At 50.6% G+C, this 12,906-nt stretch overlaps 1 protein-coding gene across 9 annotated transcripts in view; it reads right to left on the minus strand.

Moving 5' to 3' along the window:
- Window positions 1-12,906, minus strand: part of TSPOAP1 (TSPO associated protein 1) — a 29,901-nt gene that overhangs the window by 4,124 nt on the left and 12,871 nt on the right. For 6 of the 9 annotated variants that reach the window (XM_060203809.1, XM_060203810.1, XM_060203812.1 and 3 more), the window contains 11 exons: window positions 6,343-7,173; window positions 6,033-6,184; window positions 5,354-5,725; window positions 5,028-5,267; window positions 4,493-4,669; window positions 3,067-3,936; window positions 2,341-2,440; window positions 2,099-2,250; window positions 862-1,030; window positions 442-513; window positions 28-60 (listed from right to left, as the gene is read on the minus strand). In XM_060203809.1, the coding sequence (XP_060059792.1) occupies window positions 28-60; window positions 442-513; window positions 862-1,030; window positions 2,099-2,250; window positions 2,341-2,440; window positions 3,067-3,936; window positions 4,493-4,669; window positions 5,028-5,267; window positions 5,354-5,725; window positions 6,033-6,184; window positions 6,343-7,173 (3,168 nt within the window). Of the gene's footprint in view, window positions 1-27; window positions 61-441; window positions 514-861; window positions 1,031-2,098; window positions 2,251-2,340; window positions 2,441-2,957; window positions 3,937-4,492; window positions 4,670-5,027; window positions 5,268-5,353; window positions 5,726-6,032; window positions 6,185-6,342; window positions 7,174-12,906 lie in introns of those variants that run through there. The other 3 variants (XM_060203814.1, XM_060203815.1, XM_060203813.1) reach the window with 2 other exon arrangements.

A 12,906-nucleotide genomic window follows, 5' to 3' on the forward strand; every position in this document is an offset into this window, starting at 1 on the left:
TCCCCCCCCCCCGAAAAAGTCCCTCACCTGCACAGGGCTGGGTAGGACTGTCCAGCTCAGCTGTGGAGACAAAGAGTATGTGAACCCAGGTCCTGACCCCTCTTCACCTCAGGCTGGGGGTGGTGCAGGGCACCCTCACAAAGAGAAGCAGGAGGACACTCAGAACAACACATGAGTCCCATGGTTTTGTTAGTGGACTAAAGCCCAGAGAGAATATAGAACTTGATTCCAATTTCACAGAATTTACAGCTAGGAACCAAAGTTCTGGCCAACCACTCCCCAGCCCCATCAGAGCCAACCAAGCTCCACCTGGAGGGAGTGGACGTGGGTGCAGCTCTGTCCTGACCCATTTCACCTGCTCAAAACTCCAGATAGCCAAGGAGTGCCACCCCAGCCTCCCTCACCCTCACAGATCCCAAGGGAGAACAGGGTCTCACCCACCTTTCTTAGAGCGGCGAGGCTTGGGGGGAGGCCTAGCTGTGCGGACTGTGGAGTGCACAAAGGAACTGTTCCCTGATCCAGGAGGGCAAGCAGGTGTAAGAAAGAAACTGAGTCAGGACAGGAGGTAGGATAGTAACTCTGGAGTCTCCCCTTGGGGCTGCACCAGTGTCCCTTCATTTGTGCACTCCTCTCTTATGCCCATAATCTAGGACCCAAAATACAATCAACACAAGGCCCTTCCCCTCTGCAATGCACTTCACACAGTAGGTTCGATGCTACAGCCACACTGTGTGATTCTAGGAGGCCCCGTGATTATGCTAGACTCTGAATGAATGAGGCAACAGGCCACTCCTGCCATGCCGATCTCTCAGGAGGGCATTACGTGGAAACTGACATAGTAGGAGGGGCAGCAGATCATACCTGAGCCCTCAGTGACCACATCTGGAGACAAATAACCTCTCTGGAGGAGCTGTTGTCTCGCCACAGCACTGTCCACAGCCACCTCAGCCACCATGTTGCAGGGGATGTAACCAGCCCGGCCCCCACCTTCACCTCGGTAGAAACCATCAGCATCCTTGTCCCCAAACACCTGGAGGCAGCAGAGTAGTTGTCTCAGGAGCTGAGTTCAGCTTGCTCCCTTGCCCCTGATCCTAGAAGTGTAGGGGAGCGGCCCAGGAGGTGGTGCAGTAAAGACTCAGGCATGTGAGTTTGATCCCTGGCATTGCATGTACTAGAGTGATGCTCTGATTCTCTATTCCTCCTCCTATTCCTGCATCTTCTCTTCCTCCTCCTTCTCTGCCTCCTTCTTCTCCTCTCTCTCACAAGTAAATGATCTTTAAGATAGGCAAAGGAGGAAGAGGAGGAGAAAGAAGAGTCCTGATGGTGGTGCGCCTGGTTGAGTGCACACATTACTGTGCTCTAGGACTCAAGAGCCAAGGCCCTGGTCTCCGCCTGTAGGGCATGGGGAGGGAACATTTCACGGAGTGGTGAAGCAGTGCTACAGGGGTCTCTCTTTCTCGCTCCCTCTCTATCTTCCCTTCCCACTCAATTTCTGTCTTTATCCAAAATAAAATGCCTGTCAGGAGAAGTGGTAGATTAATTGTGCATGCACTGCGACCCAGCAAAAAAAGGGGGGAGGTAATGATGAAGGAGGTGGAGAATTGGAGAATGTGGTGGTGGTGCAGGAAAATGCTCTCCCTTTTGCAGGAACAGAGATAGAAAGAGCCAAGAACAAGGACGGCAGAGAACAAGACAAAACAGCCCTTCCTACAGTATCATCACCCACTGTCTTGCATATCCATCTCCCAGTCCAGCCCAGAGGGGCTCTCCCTAACCTCAGTGCAATAGTAAAAGCCTTCAATAAGCGTTTGGATGCATAATGAATTTTCTGACAGTAACAACTGCACCATGTTGGGCAGTTTGATCACTGAGCGGATTAAATCATTTAATCCTCAAACAACCCTGAGAAGTAGATTCAACATTACCCCCATTCTATCAGTGAGGAAGTGAAGCCCAAAGGAGTTAGCTCATCTGCTCAGGCTACTCAGCTGGAAGTCAGGCTCCAAGTCGACGTCACCGAGCTCTAGCTATGTTCTCACCCTCACACTATGCTACCTCCAGGGCAAGAAATAGGTGAGGAGAGAAGTGAGTCAGGCACCTTTAGGATCTGGCCCTCCCGGAAGGGGAGTTCCTCTTCTCCAGCATCAGGGTTGGGTGACATTGACAATGGGTCATAGTCAAACAGAGCCACAAAGAGCCGAACAGGCAAGTCCCTACGAGGCAGCACTTCAGGGGTGATCCTTGGAAGAGCTGTGGAGAGGGGTGGGCAGACAGCCATGAGATACAACTCAGGGTTCTGTGAAGCCACCCCAGCACAGCCCAGCCCCATCAGGTACTCACGCAGTTCACTGGCACTGGGTCTGGGGACCTGGCCCCCTCTCCTGGGAGTGCCCTTTCGCCCACAGCTGTCCTGCCCTTGGGGCTCCCCAGTCTCTGTTCCCTACAAAGAGAGGGCAACAGATGGCAGAAGTGACACACTATTCCTTGGGTGTAAGCCTTGGCTGGGGCAGGACCCCGAGCACCCCCCCCCCACACACACACACACACACACACTGCCCCATCAGCGTAAGCAGCACAGCAGAGCAGGGACACAACATTCCTCTCTCGGAGCCTTGGCCCAAACTTGCTGGAGACATCAGAACCCCTGTGGTGAGAGGAAGGGCAGCAGAGGGGGGCCCATCTACCCCTGGCTGATGAGTGCAGTAGAGGGACTGAGTCAGATCTAAGAGTAGACCCTCTTCTCAGCTGAGAGACGCCAGACAGCAGTCAGTGTCCTGCAGATGTGACTGGCTAAAGAGAATGGGACCACCATGCCCAAAGGTGGAGAGCCAGCTGGTGGCAACTGGCAACTAAGGATAACAGAATATTGTGCATCCCGGTTCCACTGGCAGAAGCAGCAAAGCAGTGGAATGTAGGTGGAAGGAGGCAGGGGAAGGAGCCCAGAGGCCCAGCCCCACCTCTGCTGATGGAGACGGCAGCGTGGAATGGGAGTAGCTGGTGGGCAGCAAGCAGGGCTGCCAGGCAGCAGCAGGCGGGGGCTGCCCAGGTAAGGGAGAGGGCACAGACCCGGGAGGGTGGCTCCTTGGCTCTGCCAGTTGCACCGCGGCCTCTCCTCTCAGGCTCCCTTTTCTCCCAGGCTGGGAGGCGTGTGTAGGAGCTGAGGCCTAGATTGGCCTTCACAGGCCCCCTGGGCCTCCCTGTGGGCACAGTGCCCCAGGTCTCCCCATCTCCAAGATAGCAGGAGCTGGTGACGCTGATGCCCCCGCCGCTGTCTGCCTCCTGCTCATCCTCAGAATCATATTCAATGCTGATTTCCAAGCACTTGGGGGAGAGGCAGCTGGCTAGGCCAGTCTCTGGAGTCCAGCCTCGGGGACATCTCCGGGAAGGGGCCAGCCTCTCTCTCCCCCCAGCCTCTGGTCCACCCCTGTTGCCCTCGCCCACAGGGGGGCCGCCCCTCTCCCGTGGGGGGCCTGGCCGTCCAGAGGACTGGGGCCCGCCATTACTGAGAAGTCGGCTGCATTGTTCACGGGGATCCAGGGACCGCCTGCAATTTGGAGGTTTCTCTGGGGACCCACTTCCTCTCCTCTGACTATTTCCACCAGCTAGTCCAGACATGTTCTCCAGGTGGTCCCTGGCCCCCAAGGACTTGGGGGACAAGGGACAGGGCCCAGGTCCTCGGGGCAGACCTCTGTCACAGCCCAGCCCTAGCAGTGCAGACTCAGGGAGGTCAGGGTCCTGGGAAGAGTAGCCTGCCCCCAGCTTCTTCTTGGCCTCCTCCTCCTCTTTTTCCTTCTCCTTCTCCTCTTCTTCTTCCTCCTCCTCTTCCTCTGGGATGCTAAAGAGTTTCTTACTGCAGAACTGCTGGAGGGGCAGCTCCAGAATCTGTTCCAGGATCTCCTCATCGCTGTCAGTCTCACAGAAGGGATCGGGCTGGGGCTGAGTGGGGAGCAGCAGGGAAGAGAGGTCCATAGGAAGGGGAGAGAGCTATGACCATTGCCCTCAAGTGAGGGTGAGGGTTGCAGGCAATCTCATAGCTCTCTTTCAGCTCCCTCCAGGAGGAAAGGCCAGAGAGAGAGTAGCCGGCCCAGAATCACACAACTTGTCCAGGGCAAAGCTGGAGGGAGGATTAGGGGCTAGAACAGGCTACATGGATCGTGAGCCCTCCAGGTCGGGAGCACAAGGGAGCTGATTGTAATAGCAGAGCCCCCCACCCCTAGCCCCTCCCCAGAAACTCCCAAACAGGGACTCAGATGGCCTAGGCCCAGCATCTGATGGAGAAGGATAAGGTGCCGAGAAGAATTCCTCTTGCCCCTTTTTTTCTCTGAAAGGCAAAAACCAATCCTGAACCACTTCCTGTCTGCCTCTCAGGATAGGGCCCAGGCCACACCTAGAATGTTGCTGGCACTCAGTGTTGGAGCAGCAGGTGACACACGTGGTGAAGGTCCCCGGAACCCAGGGTCTAGGATCCACCACCCCCTCCTCGCCCCATTACCTGGGCCTCATCTTCCCTGATGCTGTTGCCAGCAACCTGTTTCTGGAAGGAACAAGTTCTCGAACCCAGCTCCTCTGCCTCCTCGTCTTCCTCCTGGATGTCTGACAGATCTGAGTTTCGGCCATGGTCCACAAAGGAGTTTGCCAGATGGACCCCAAGCTCTGCCATATCTTCCCTCTGCAAGTAGTGATAAATAAAAAAAAAAAAAAAAAAAAAAAAGGAGAGGAGAAGGAAGGCTTGCAGAGGGCACAGGAAGCCGTTGGCGAGTAGGGCCAACCCCAGCTCGAGTGAAAAGGGCCCCTTGACAGAGAGTCATGCTCCAAACTGAGATAGAATAACGGAGACGGGGTGAGAGAGAAGAAAGATGGGAGGCCAAAAGGAAAAAGAAATCTGGAAGATATAGTAACAAAGAAGCGGACACACTGCACAGATCAAAGCTGAGAAGGGCAGAGAAGACAACCAGATTTGAGCTGGTGGAAGACAGGCAGGCAGGCTTGAAACCATGAGGTAGAATAGTATGTCCCCAAGCCCACACCTCAACCCTGGGCTTCAGCTCAGACGCCGTGTCTCCACCATGACAGGAGTCAGTGCAGGCTACCCGCTGGGTCAGTGCTCCCAGAGTGGAGCAGGGAGCCTGATGGTCCTCTCCCTCTGTCCGCTCAGCTTCTTCCTTGACCAGTGCAAAAGCTGAAGAACCAGGCATTCTCTCACCCAGGACTGGCTCGCTGGCCCTCCTGTCCTCTGGGGCACCCAGCACAGCTGTCCTGGCCTCCCCCTGGAATGAAGGTGCTGAGGTAGGGTCCACACCCCAGGCTTTCTCCCCCAGCCTCCACTGCACCCCCTTCTCCCCAAACAGGGTACCTGGGAGCAAGGTGCAGAGGGGTCCTCTTGGGATCCTTCTGGTATATCTCTGGGGAGGTTTTCTGGGGGGCCCTCTGGGAGCATTCCAACTCCAGGGGGTTCAGTGTGCTGGATCAGAGAACTGGGGTTTCCAGGTCCTGGAACCTCAGGGGCTGGTCTGGCCTCAGGGCCTGGACGTGGGGAAGGGCAGGATACCTTGACTGGCAGGCAGGCCGCTGACAGGGCCGGGGCAACAGGAGCGGGAATGGAGTCAGCTGACTCGCCGTGGGGTGACATGGTCCGCACGGCCACCTCCCGGCACACCTGCAGCAGCTGCAGCTGGGAAACCTCCACCAGCAGGCTGCCTGCTGTAGGCGAGGCCACTTCCATGATCTGCAGGGTGCAGGGAGCATAGGACAGGAAAGGAAGGCTGAGCTGGACACATGTGAGGACACAATATGGAATGGTGGGGTAGCATTATGCCCTTGGCACCCTCATCTCCTCTCATCTCCCTGGTCATGCAGCTTCATGCTGGAGTGACTTCTGAAACTCAGGTCATCTGCTACGAAAGCCCATGCTCATAACCCATCTGCTCCAGTGCCCAAATGCCGGGCTGGGGAGAGTAGGCCCCTGAGTTGAGCAAGAAGGGATCCACCCCCCGCTGCCCGGAACACAGGCAGACAGGGTGCCCAGGCCTTACCTTCTGCCCATCAGCATAGATGGCGTAGCCTGTGACCCGGACGCCATTGGAGGTGCCAGCAGCATCAATGGTCACTGGAAGCCAGCTGATGATCAAGATACCAGGGGAGGGCCCTGGCTCAATCTGCACATCCAGGGGGGCATCTGGTGGGCCTGGGGAGAGAGGGGGGGGAAGTTCCAGGAATTCAGGACGCTTCCAGCAAAGATACCAGTCCAGTGTGCAACTTTCTGTAAAATGCAAATAGCAAGTCTCCCCTCCGCCCCAACCCATGGCCTGACCCCTGAATGTCACAGTACTCAGACTAGCATACCTGCTGGGAGTGTGGTGAACTGCAAGGTGGCAGCCCGCTGCTCAGGCCTCTCCTGGTCTGGCTCCCAGGACCCTGAGGCTGGGGGCTGAGCTTCCACTCGAGCTTGATAGAGTGTGCCAGGTCGCAGGTGGCAGAAGGTGGCCCAGTAGGTGCTGGGACGGGCAGGGGGGCACTCTTCCCCATTGAGGTAGATAGCATGGGTCAAGTTGCTATTGCTGGGCACCCAGGTGATCTCAGCAGATGTGGCTGTCAGCCGACGGACCTGCAGCTGGCTAGGCAGCACCCTTGCATGGGCACCCACCACCAGGCAACATCGCAGAGGGTCTGAGCTGCCCTGGATGGTCAAGGCCTGCACAGAAACATGGAGGGGCCCAGCCCGCAGGTCCAGGTTCTCCAGCACAGCCTTGGAGGGTGTCCCAGGTCCCAGGGCCTGATGCAATTCCCCATTAATGCAGATATGATAGCCCAGGAGCTCCACTCGCTCAGGAGGCGGCTCCCAGGCCAGCACCACGCTGTGGGCCAGCTGCTTGAGGACAGTCAGGTGGCGGGGGTAAGGCACGGCAGGGGGTTCACCCAGCCCTTCGGGTGTGGGGCTCAGGCTGAGTTCATCCCCTGCAGCCTCATCCTTGGGCCTCGGCTGGCTACGGCCCCCAATGCTCTGGCCCCCACTACTGCTGCCACCCCCACCTCCGCTCAGGAAACTGAGTTCATGGCCGGAACTGTGGGACAAATCAGCCAGCTCTGGAGGGAGGGAGGTCAGGAGGTCATCGTCAGACACACGCTCTACGAAATTGGAGGGGACCAGGCCTCTTCGGCCATCCATCAGCTCCCCTGCCAAGAGCGTGGGAGGGGAGGGGAAGACAAAGAAGAGGTAGAAGAATAACACTCCCGTTAATGCAGTCTGAAGGGTTAATAGATCTTAACCATTTGATTCAGATCAACAGTAACCTATCAGTGTTTAAAAAAACAAGAGGAGAGGACATAACTGATAAAGCAAGAAACTTGCGCCCTTGAGGTTCCTTGATTAATCTTTGGTGCTGCATAGGTGCTCTGACATCCCTCTCCCTCTCTGTCCGTGTGTGTGTGTGATGAAACTCTCATCTATGTAATAAAAAATTACCAAAAAAAAAAAAAAAGTAGTCAAGAACTGAATTAGTGAATTGCCGTTCTTGTAGGATAGAGCTTCTTAAATTTTAATGTGCCTGTGAAGCCCATGACAATTTGTTAAAATGCAGATTCTATTTCCGTTAAGTCTGGATGGAGCTGAGGGACTGTGTTTCACCCCCAGTGATGCTGAAGCTGCAAAGATGTAGGCAAATGGCCTTAGCAGACACATGAGGTGTGTCTAGGTGCAATATCTTGATGTCTACAGCTTGCTTTGAAACCCTTTTTCCTTTTTTCACCTACACATAGATAAAGCAAATATAACTAAATGTCAGCAATTACTGAGGCTGTGTGGTGAGTATAGAGGTGTTCATTGTACAAGTTTTCCATTTTTCTCTCCATTTTAAAATGTAAATATTAAAAAGTTAAAGAAAAATAAAGGTCCATATAAGCAAACAAACTGAACCAGGGAGATAGTGTAATGGTAATGTAAATGACTTTCATGCCTGAGGCTCCAAGGTCCCAGGTTCAATCCTCAGCACCACCATAAGCCAGAACTGCAGTTCTCTGAAGGAAGGAAGGAAGGAAGGAAGGAAGGAAGGAAGGAAGGAAGGAAAAGAGAAAGAAAGAAAGAAAGAAATAGAAAGGAACGAATAAATGGAGAGGGGGGAGAAGGAAATAAATGAAGAGAGAACAAAAAGGAAGGGGGAGAAAGAGAGAAAGAGGGAGAGAGAGACAGAGAGAAAAGTGTGAAGTAGGCTTATTGACCAGATAGCTTCCACAATAGGACTTTGATTATTTTTTAAGATTTATTTATTACTATAGAGAAGAGGGGAAAGAAAGTGAACCAGAAGGGGCCAGGTGGTAGCACAGTGGGTTTAGCGCATAAGAGCAAAGCACAAGGACCGGCATGAGGATCCTGGTTCAAGCCCCCGGGTCCCTACCTGCAATGGGGTCACAAGCAATGAAGCAGGTCTGCAGGTGTCTATCTTTTGGGGGCTGGGGAGATAGTATAATGGTTATGCAAATGCCTTAAAAGCCTGAGGCTCTGAGATATCAGGTTCAATCCCCAGCACCACCATAAGCCAGAACTGAGCAGTGTTCTGGTCTCTTTCTCTCAGTATCTTTCCCTCTGTATCTACTCTTTCTCATTAAACTAAAGTAAATGAAAGGGGAAAAAAAGTGAATCAAAGCATCACTCTGGCACATGTGATGCCAGGGATTGAACCTGAGACCTCATGCTTGAAAGTCTATGGCTCTACCCATTCTGCCAAAGTGGATTTTAGGTCTGAGTAGTGGGAGCAGGAGCACCTTCAGCTTCCTTTTGTGGGAAACAGACAGCCACAAGGGGAGAGGAAAGCAACCCTGAAGTCAGGGTGAGGGAAGGAATCCTCAGACAGAGTCTCCCCTCTGAGTTGGGAGGGAATGAGATCCACAGCTGCCCTGGGGCTCAGGGCATGGTTGGGGGGCCAGCCAAGGCAGCGGCCAAGGAAAGGCAAGTTGTGCCCATTCTCCTGAAAACCTGACAATAAAGTGATATATTTTTTTTTAAAGCATTTGCTATTTGAGGAGTGTCAGAAAAAAGGAAGAAACTGGGCGAACACAGTATGTCATGTCATAGTAAATGTGGGAAAAGAAAAAGATTTCTGGGAGCAGGTGAACTGGTACTGTTGGGCCTTACTTAAAGGAAGGGCAAGCTGGGCCCAGGCTGAAGTCACAGGACAAGATTCAGTAAGGCTGATTGCAGGAGTTTCCCTGCCAGCAAAAACAAACAACGGAACCTTGAAGCAGAAACACTATCAATAAATTATACTATTTTAAATAACTCCTCTTTTTGAAGCCCAGGAGGTAGTGCAGTGAATGGAGTATTGGGTTTAAAAGCATGAGGCCTCAAGTTTGATCCCTACCATCGAACATGCCAGAGTGATATTTTGGTTCTCTATCTCTCTCTCTTTCATTACTCATGTTAATAAGTAAATCTATTTTAAATGTTTTATTTATATTTATTTGTTTTCCCTTTTGTTGCCCTTGTTGTTTTTCATTGTTGTTGTAGTTATTATTGTTGTTGTTATTGATGTCACTGTTGTTGGATAGAACAGAGAGAAATGGTGAGAGGAGGGAAAGACAGAGAGGGGGAGAGAAAGACAGACAGCTGCAGACCTGCTTCACCACCTGTGAAGTGACTCCCCTGCAGGTGGGGGGCCGGTGGCTTGAACCCGGATCCTTACCACCAGTCCTTGCGCTTTGCGCCACGTGCACTTAACCCGTTATGCTACCACCTGACTCCCAATAAATCTATTTTAAAAAGTACTTCTCTTTCATATGAATAAAACAAAAATGGCAAACCATCAACAAGTACTGAGTCTAGATGATGAGTATATAGGCATTCACTGAACTATTACTTAATTTTTCTGTATGCTTAAATTTTTTAGATGATGGTGATGATGATTAGCAGAGCATTGCTCAGTTCTGGCTTATGCTGGTGAAGGGGACTAAACCTCGAGCTTTGGAGCCTGGGGAATAGGAGTCTTTTTGCATAAGTATTATGTTATCTCTCCTGCCCCTATGCTTAATTTTTTTCATATTAAAAAGTAGTAGGTTTTAAGCACATGTGGCGCAAAGCGCAAGGGCCGGCGTAAGGATCCTGGTTCAAGCTCCCAGCTCCCCACCTGCAGGGGAGTCGCTTCACAGGCGGTGAAGCAGGTCTGCAGGTGTCTATCTTTCTCTCCCCCTCTCTGTCTTCCCTCCTCTCTCCATTTCTCTCTGTCCTATCCAACAACGATGACATCAATAACAACAATAATAACTATAACAATAAAACTACAAGGGCAACAAAAGGGAATAAATAAAACATTTTTTTAAAGTAGTAGGTTGAATGGTGGCTTCCAGAAAACTATAACCATGCCCTAATCCCTGGATGCTGTAGGTATAACCTTATTTGGAAAAAGCATTGTTTTTGGAAGTAATTAAGTTAAGGAGCTTGATATAAGATCAGCCTAGATGATTTGGGTGGGCCCTAAATACAGTAGCAAGTATCTTTATAAGAGGAAAAGTCATGTGACTATGGATGAAGCTATTGGAGAGATGAATCCACAAGTCAAGGTACATCTGGAACCACTAGCAGCTGGAAGAGACAAGGAATGGAATCTGCCCTAAAGCCACCAGAATTGGTCCTGCCAACATCTTGGCTTCAGACTTCTGGCCTTTGGAGATCTAAAAAAAGTACATTTCTCCCAGTCCCTACATGGTAAGGGGAAGTTTTATGAGTGGTAAAGCAGTGCTACAGGTGCTTGTCTCTCTGTCTCTCTCCTTCTCTACTTCCCCCTCTCCTCAATTCCTGTCTGTCTCTATCCAATAAATAAATTTTAAAAATACTTTTTAAAAATTCTGTCATTTTAAGCCAGTCAATGGCAATTTGTTGGGGGAAATTCTAGGAAGTGAGTAGCACTAAGGAACTGACATTAAAGGGAGAACTCCGAAAGACTAGTGCTGGAGCACAGGCCTCAGACAGGCACACTGTCTTTCAGCAACTATGGTATCGCACAACTACTTGCCTGTATGTCTTTACGTCTATCCCAAGTTTTACTGTTCAAGTCCTAGCAGTTCGCAGTTAGTTATTTGTATTTTTGCAGATGGAAAAAGGAAGGAGTGGGTTGGTGATGCACCTGATTGAGCACACACATTACAGTACACAAGGACCCTGGTTTAAACCTCTGGTCCCCACCTGCAGGAGAGAAGTTTCACGAGCAGTATAGCAGTGTTGCAGGGGTCTCTCTGTCTTTCTCCCCCTATATCTCCCTTCCCTCTCAATTTCGGCCTCTATTGAAAAGTGACTAATTAATTTAAAAAAAAAAGATGTATCAAAGAGAGTGAGAGAGACACCCTAGCACCTAAGTCCCCCCCAACTCTCATATGGTGTACTAGGGGCTCAAGCCTGGTCGGTATATGGTAATGTAGGCACCCTCCCAGGGAGATATCTAGCCACTGCCCCCTCTCATTTAAAAGTATTTTATTTACTTATCTTTATGTTTTAATTTGTGCATATATATATATACACATACACACAGATGGACTTTTCTTTCCTTCTTTTTTTTTTTAGCCAGAGCACTGCTCAGCTCTAACTTATGATGGTGCTGGGGACTGAACCTCAGATTTTTGAGTTAAAGGCATGGAAGTCTTTTTGTATAACCATTATGCTGTCTCTCCAGCCCAATTTATTTATTTGCATGAGAGAAGCAAGAGATAGTGAGGCCAGAATACTGCTCGGTTCTGGCATATGATAGTATCAGGGACTGAACTTGTGACCTCTAGAGCATCAGGCATAAAAGTCTGGTAAGCTATCAAACGGGAACATCAGACAAAGGTATTCACAAGCAATAGAACAGTGTTATGGTATCTCTCCTTATCTCTCTGGACTCTTTTGCCCATCTGTCTCTTACCCTCTGTCAAAAAAAAAAAAAAAGTGTCCTGCAAGCAGTAAAATTGTGGAAGAGCAAAGCCCTAGCAACAAATAAAATAGAAAATAAGCAAATTAAATAAAAGTTTTAAAGCCTGGTGCACTACTTCTGTGATATCTCCTGAGACCTCTCTTATTTTAAAACACCGTTTTCCTCACAGCTATTTAATACTACTCTTCATTATACATCCCTATGTGGCATTTAGTCCTACAGTTTTTCATTTTTTTAGTCATCTCGGCAGCTATTCAAATAACAGGCATAAGGACTAGGGAGAGAGGCTTAACAGACTAACAAGACTAGGTGCATTCAGGATGGTATGATATAGACAGAACAGATTCTTTTTATTTATTTTTTATATTTATTTATTTATTCCCTTTTGTTACCCTTGTTGTTTTACTGTTGTAGTTATCGTTGTTGTTCTTGATGTCATTGTTGTTGGATAGGACAGAGAGAAATGGAGAGAGGAGGGGAAGACAGAGACGAGGAGAGAAAGACAGACACCTGCAGACCTGCTTCACTGCTTGTGAAATGACTCCTCTGCAGGTGGAGAGCCGGGGGCTCGAACCGGGATCCTTTGCCGGTCCTTGTGCTTTGCACCACGTGCGCTTAACCTGCTGCGCTTCCACCCGACTCCCGACAGAACAAATTCTGAAGGTCAGGCCTTACAATCCCACAGCTGGGTGTCACAGATCCAGATCTAGCCTCTTTCCTCACTCCACCACACAGTTACACAGTTACACAGTTATTGTCCTCTCCCTGCCCTGTCCACATCTCACTCAATGTCCACACAGAGCTGGCCTGCACACTGCTGGTGCCTGACAGAGCCCTCCTGCTGTCCTATACCAGTGACACGGTATCTGCCTCAGTTGTTTGACAGACACCCTGCCTGGATCCTGAAAACTACAAAATGCTGAGGCCTAATTCCTTCTCCCCACATCTAAAGAGTCTAGCAAAGAATCTAGGCTGTCACTCTTACTAAATATGTCACTACCTGCCAACACAA

This window comes from Erinaceus europaeus, chromosome 12 (assembly GCF_950295315.1).
Source record: "Erinaceus europaeus chromosome 12, mEriEur2.1, whole genome shotgun sequence".
In the NCBI taxonomy this organism is placed as follows: Eukaryota; Metazoa; Chordata; class Mammalia; order Eulipotyphla; family Erinaceidae; genus Erinaceus; species Erinaceus europaeus.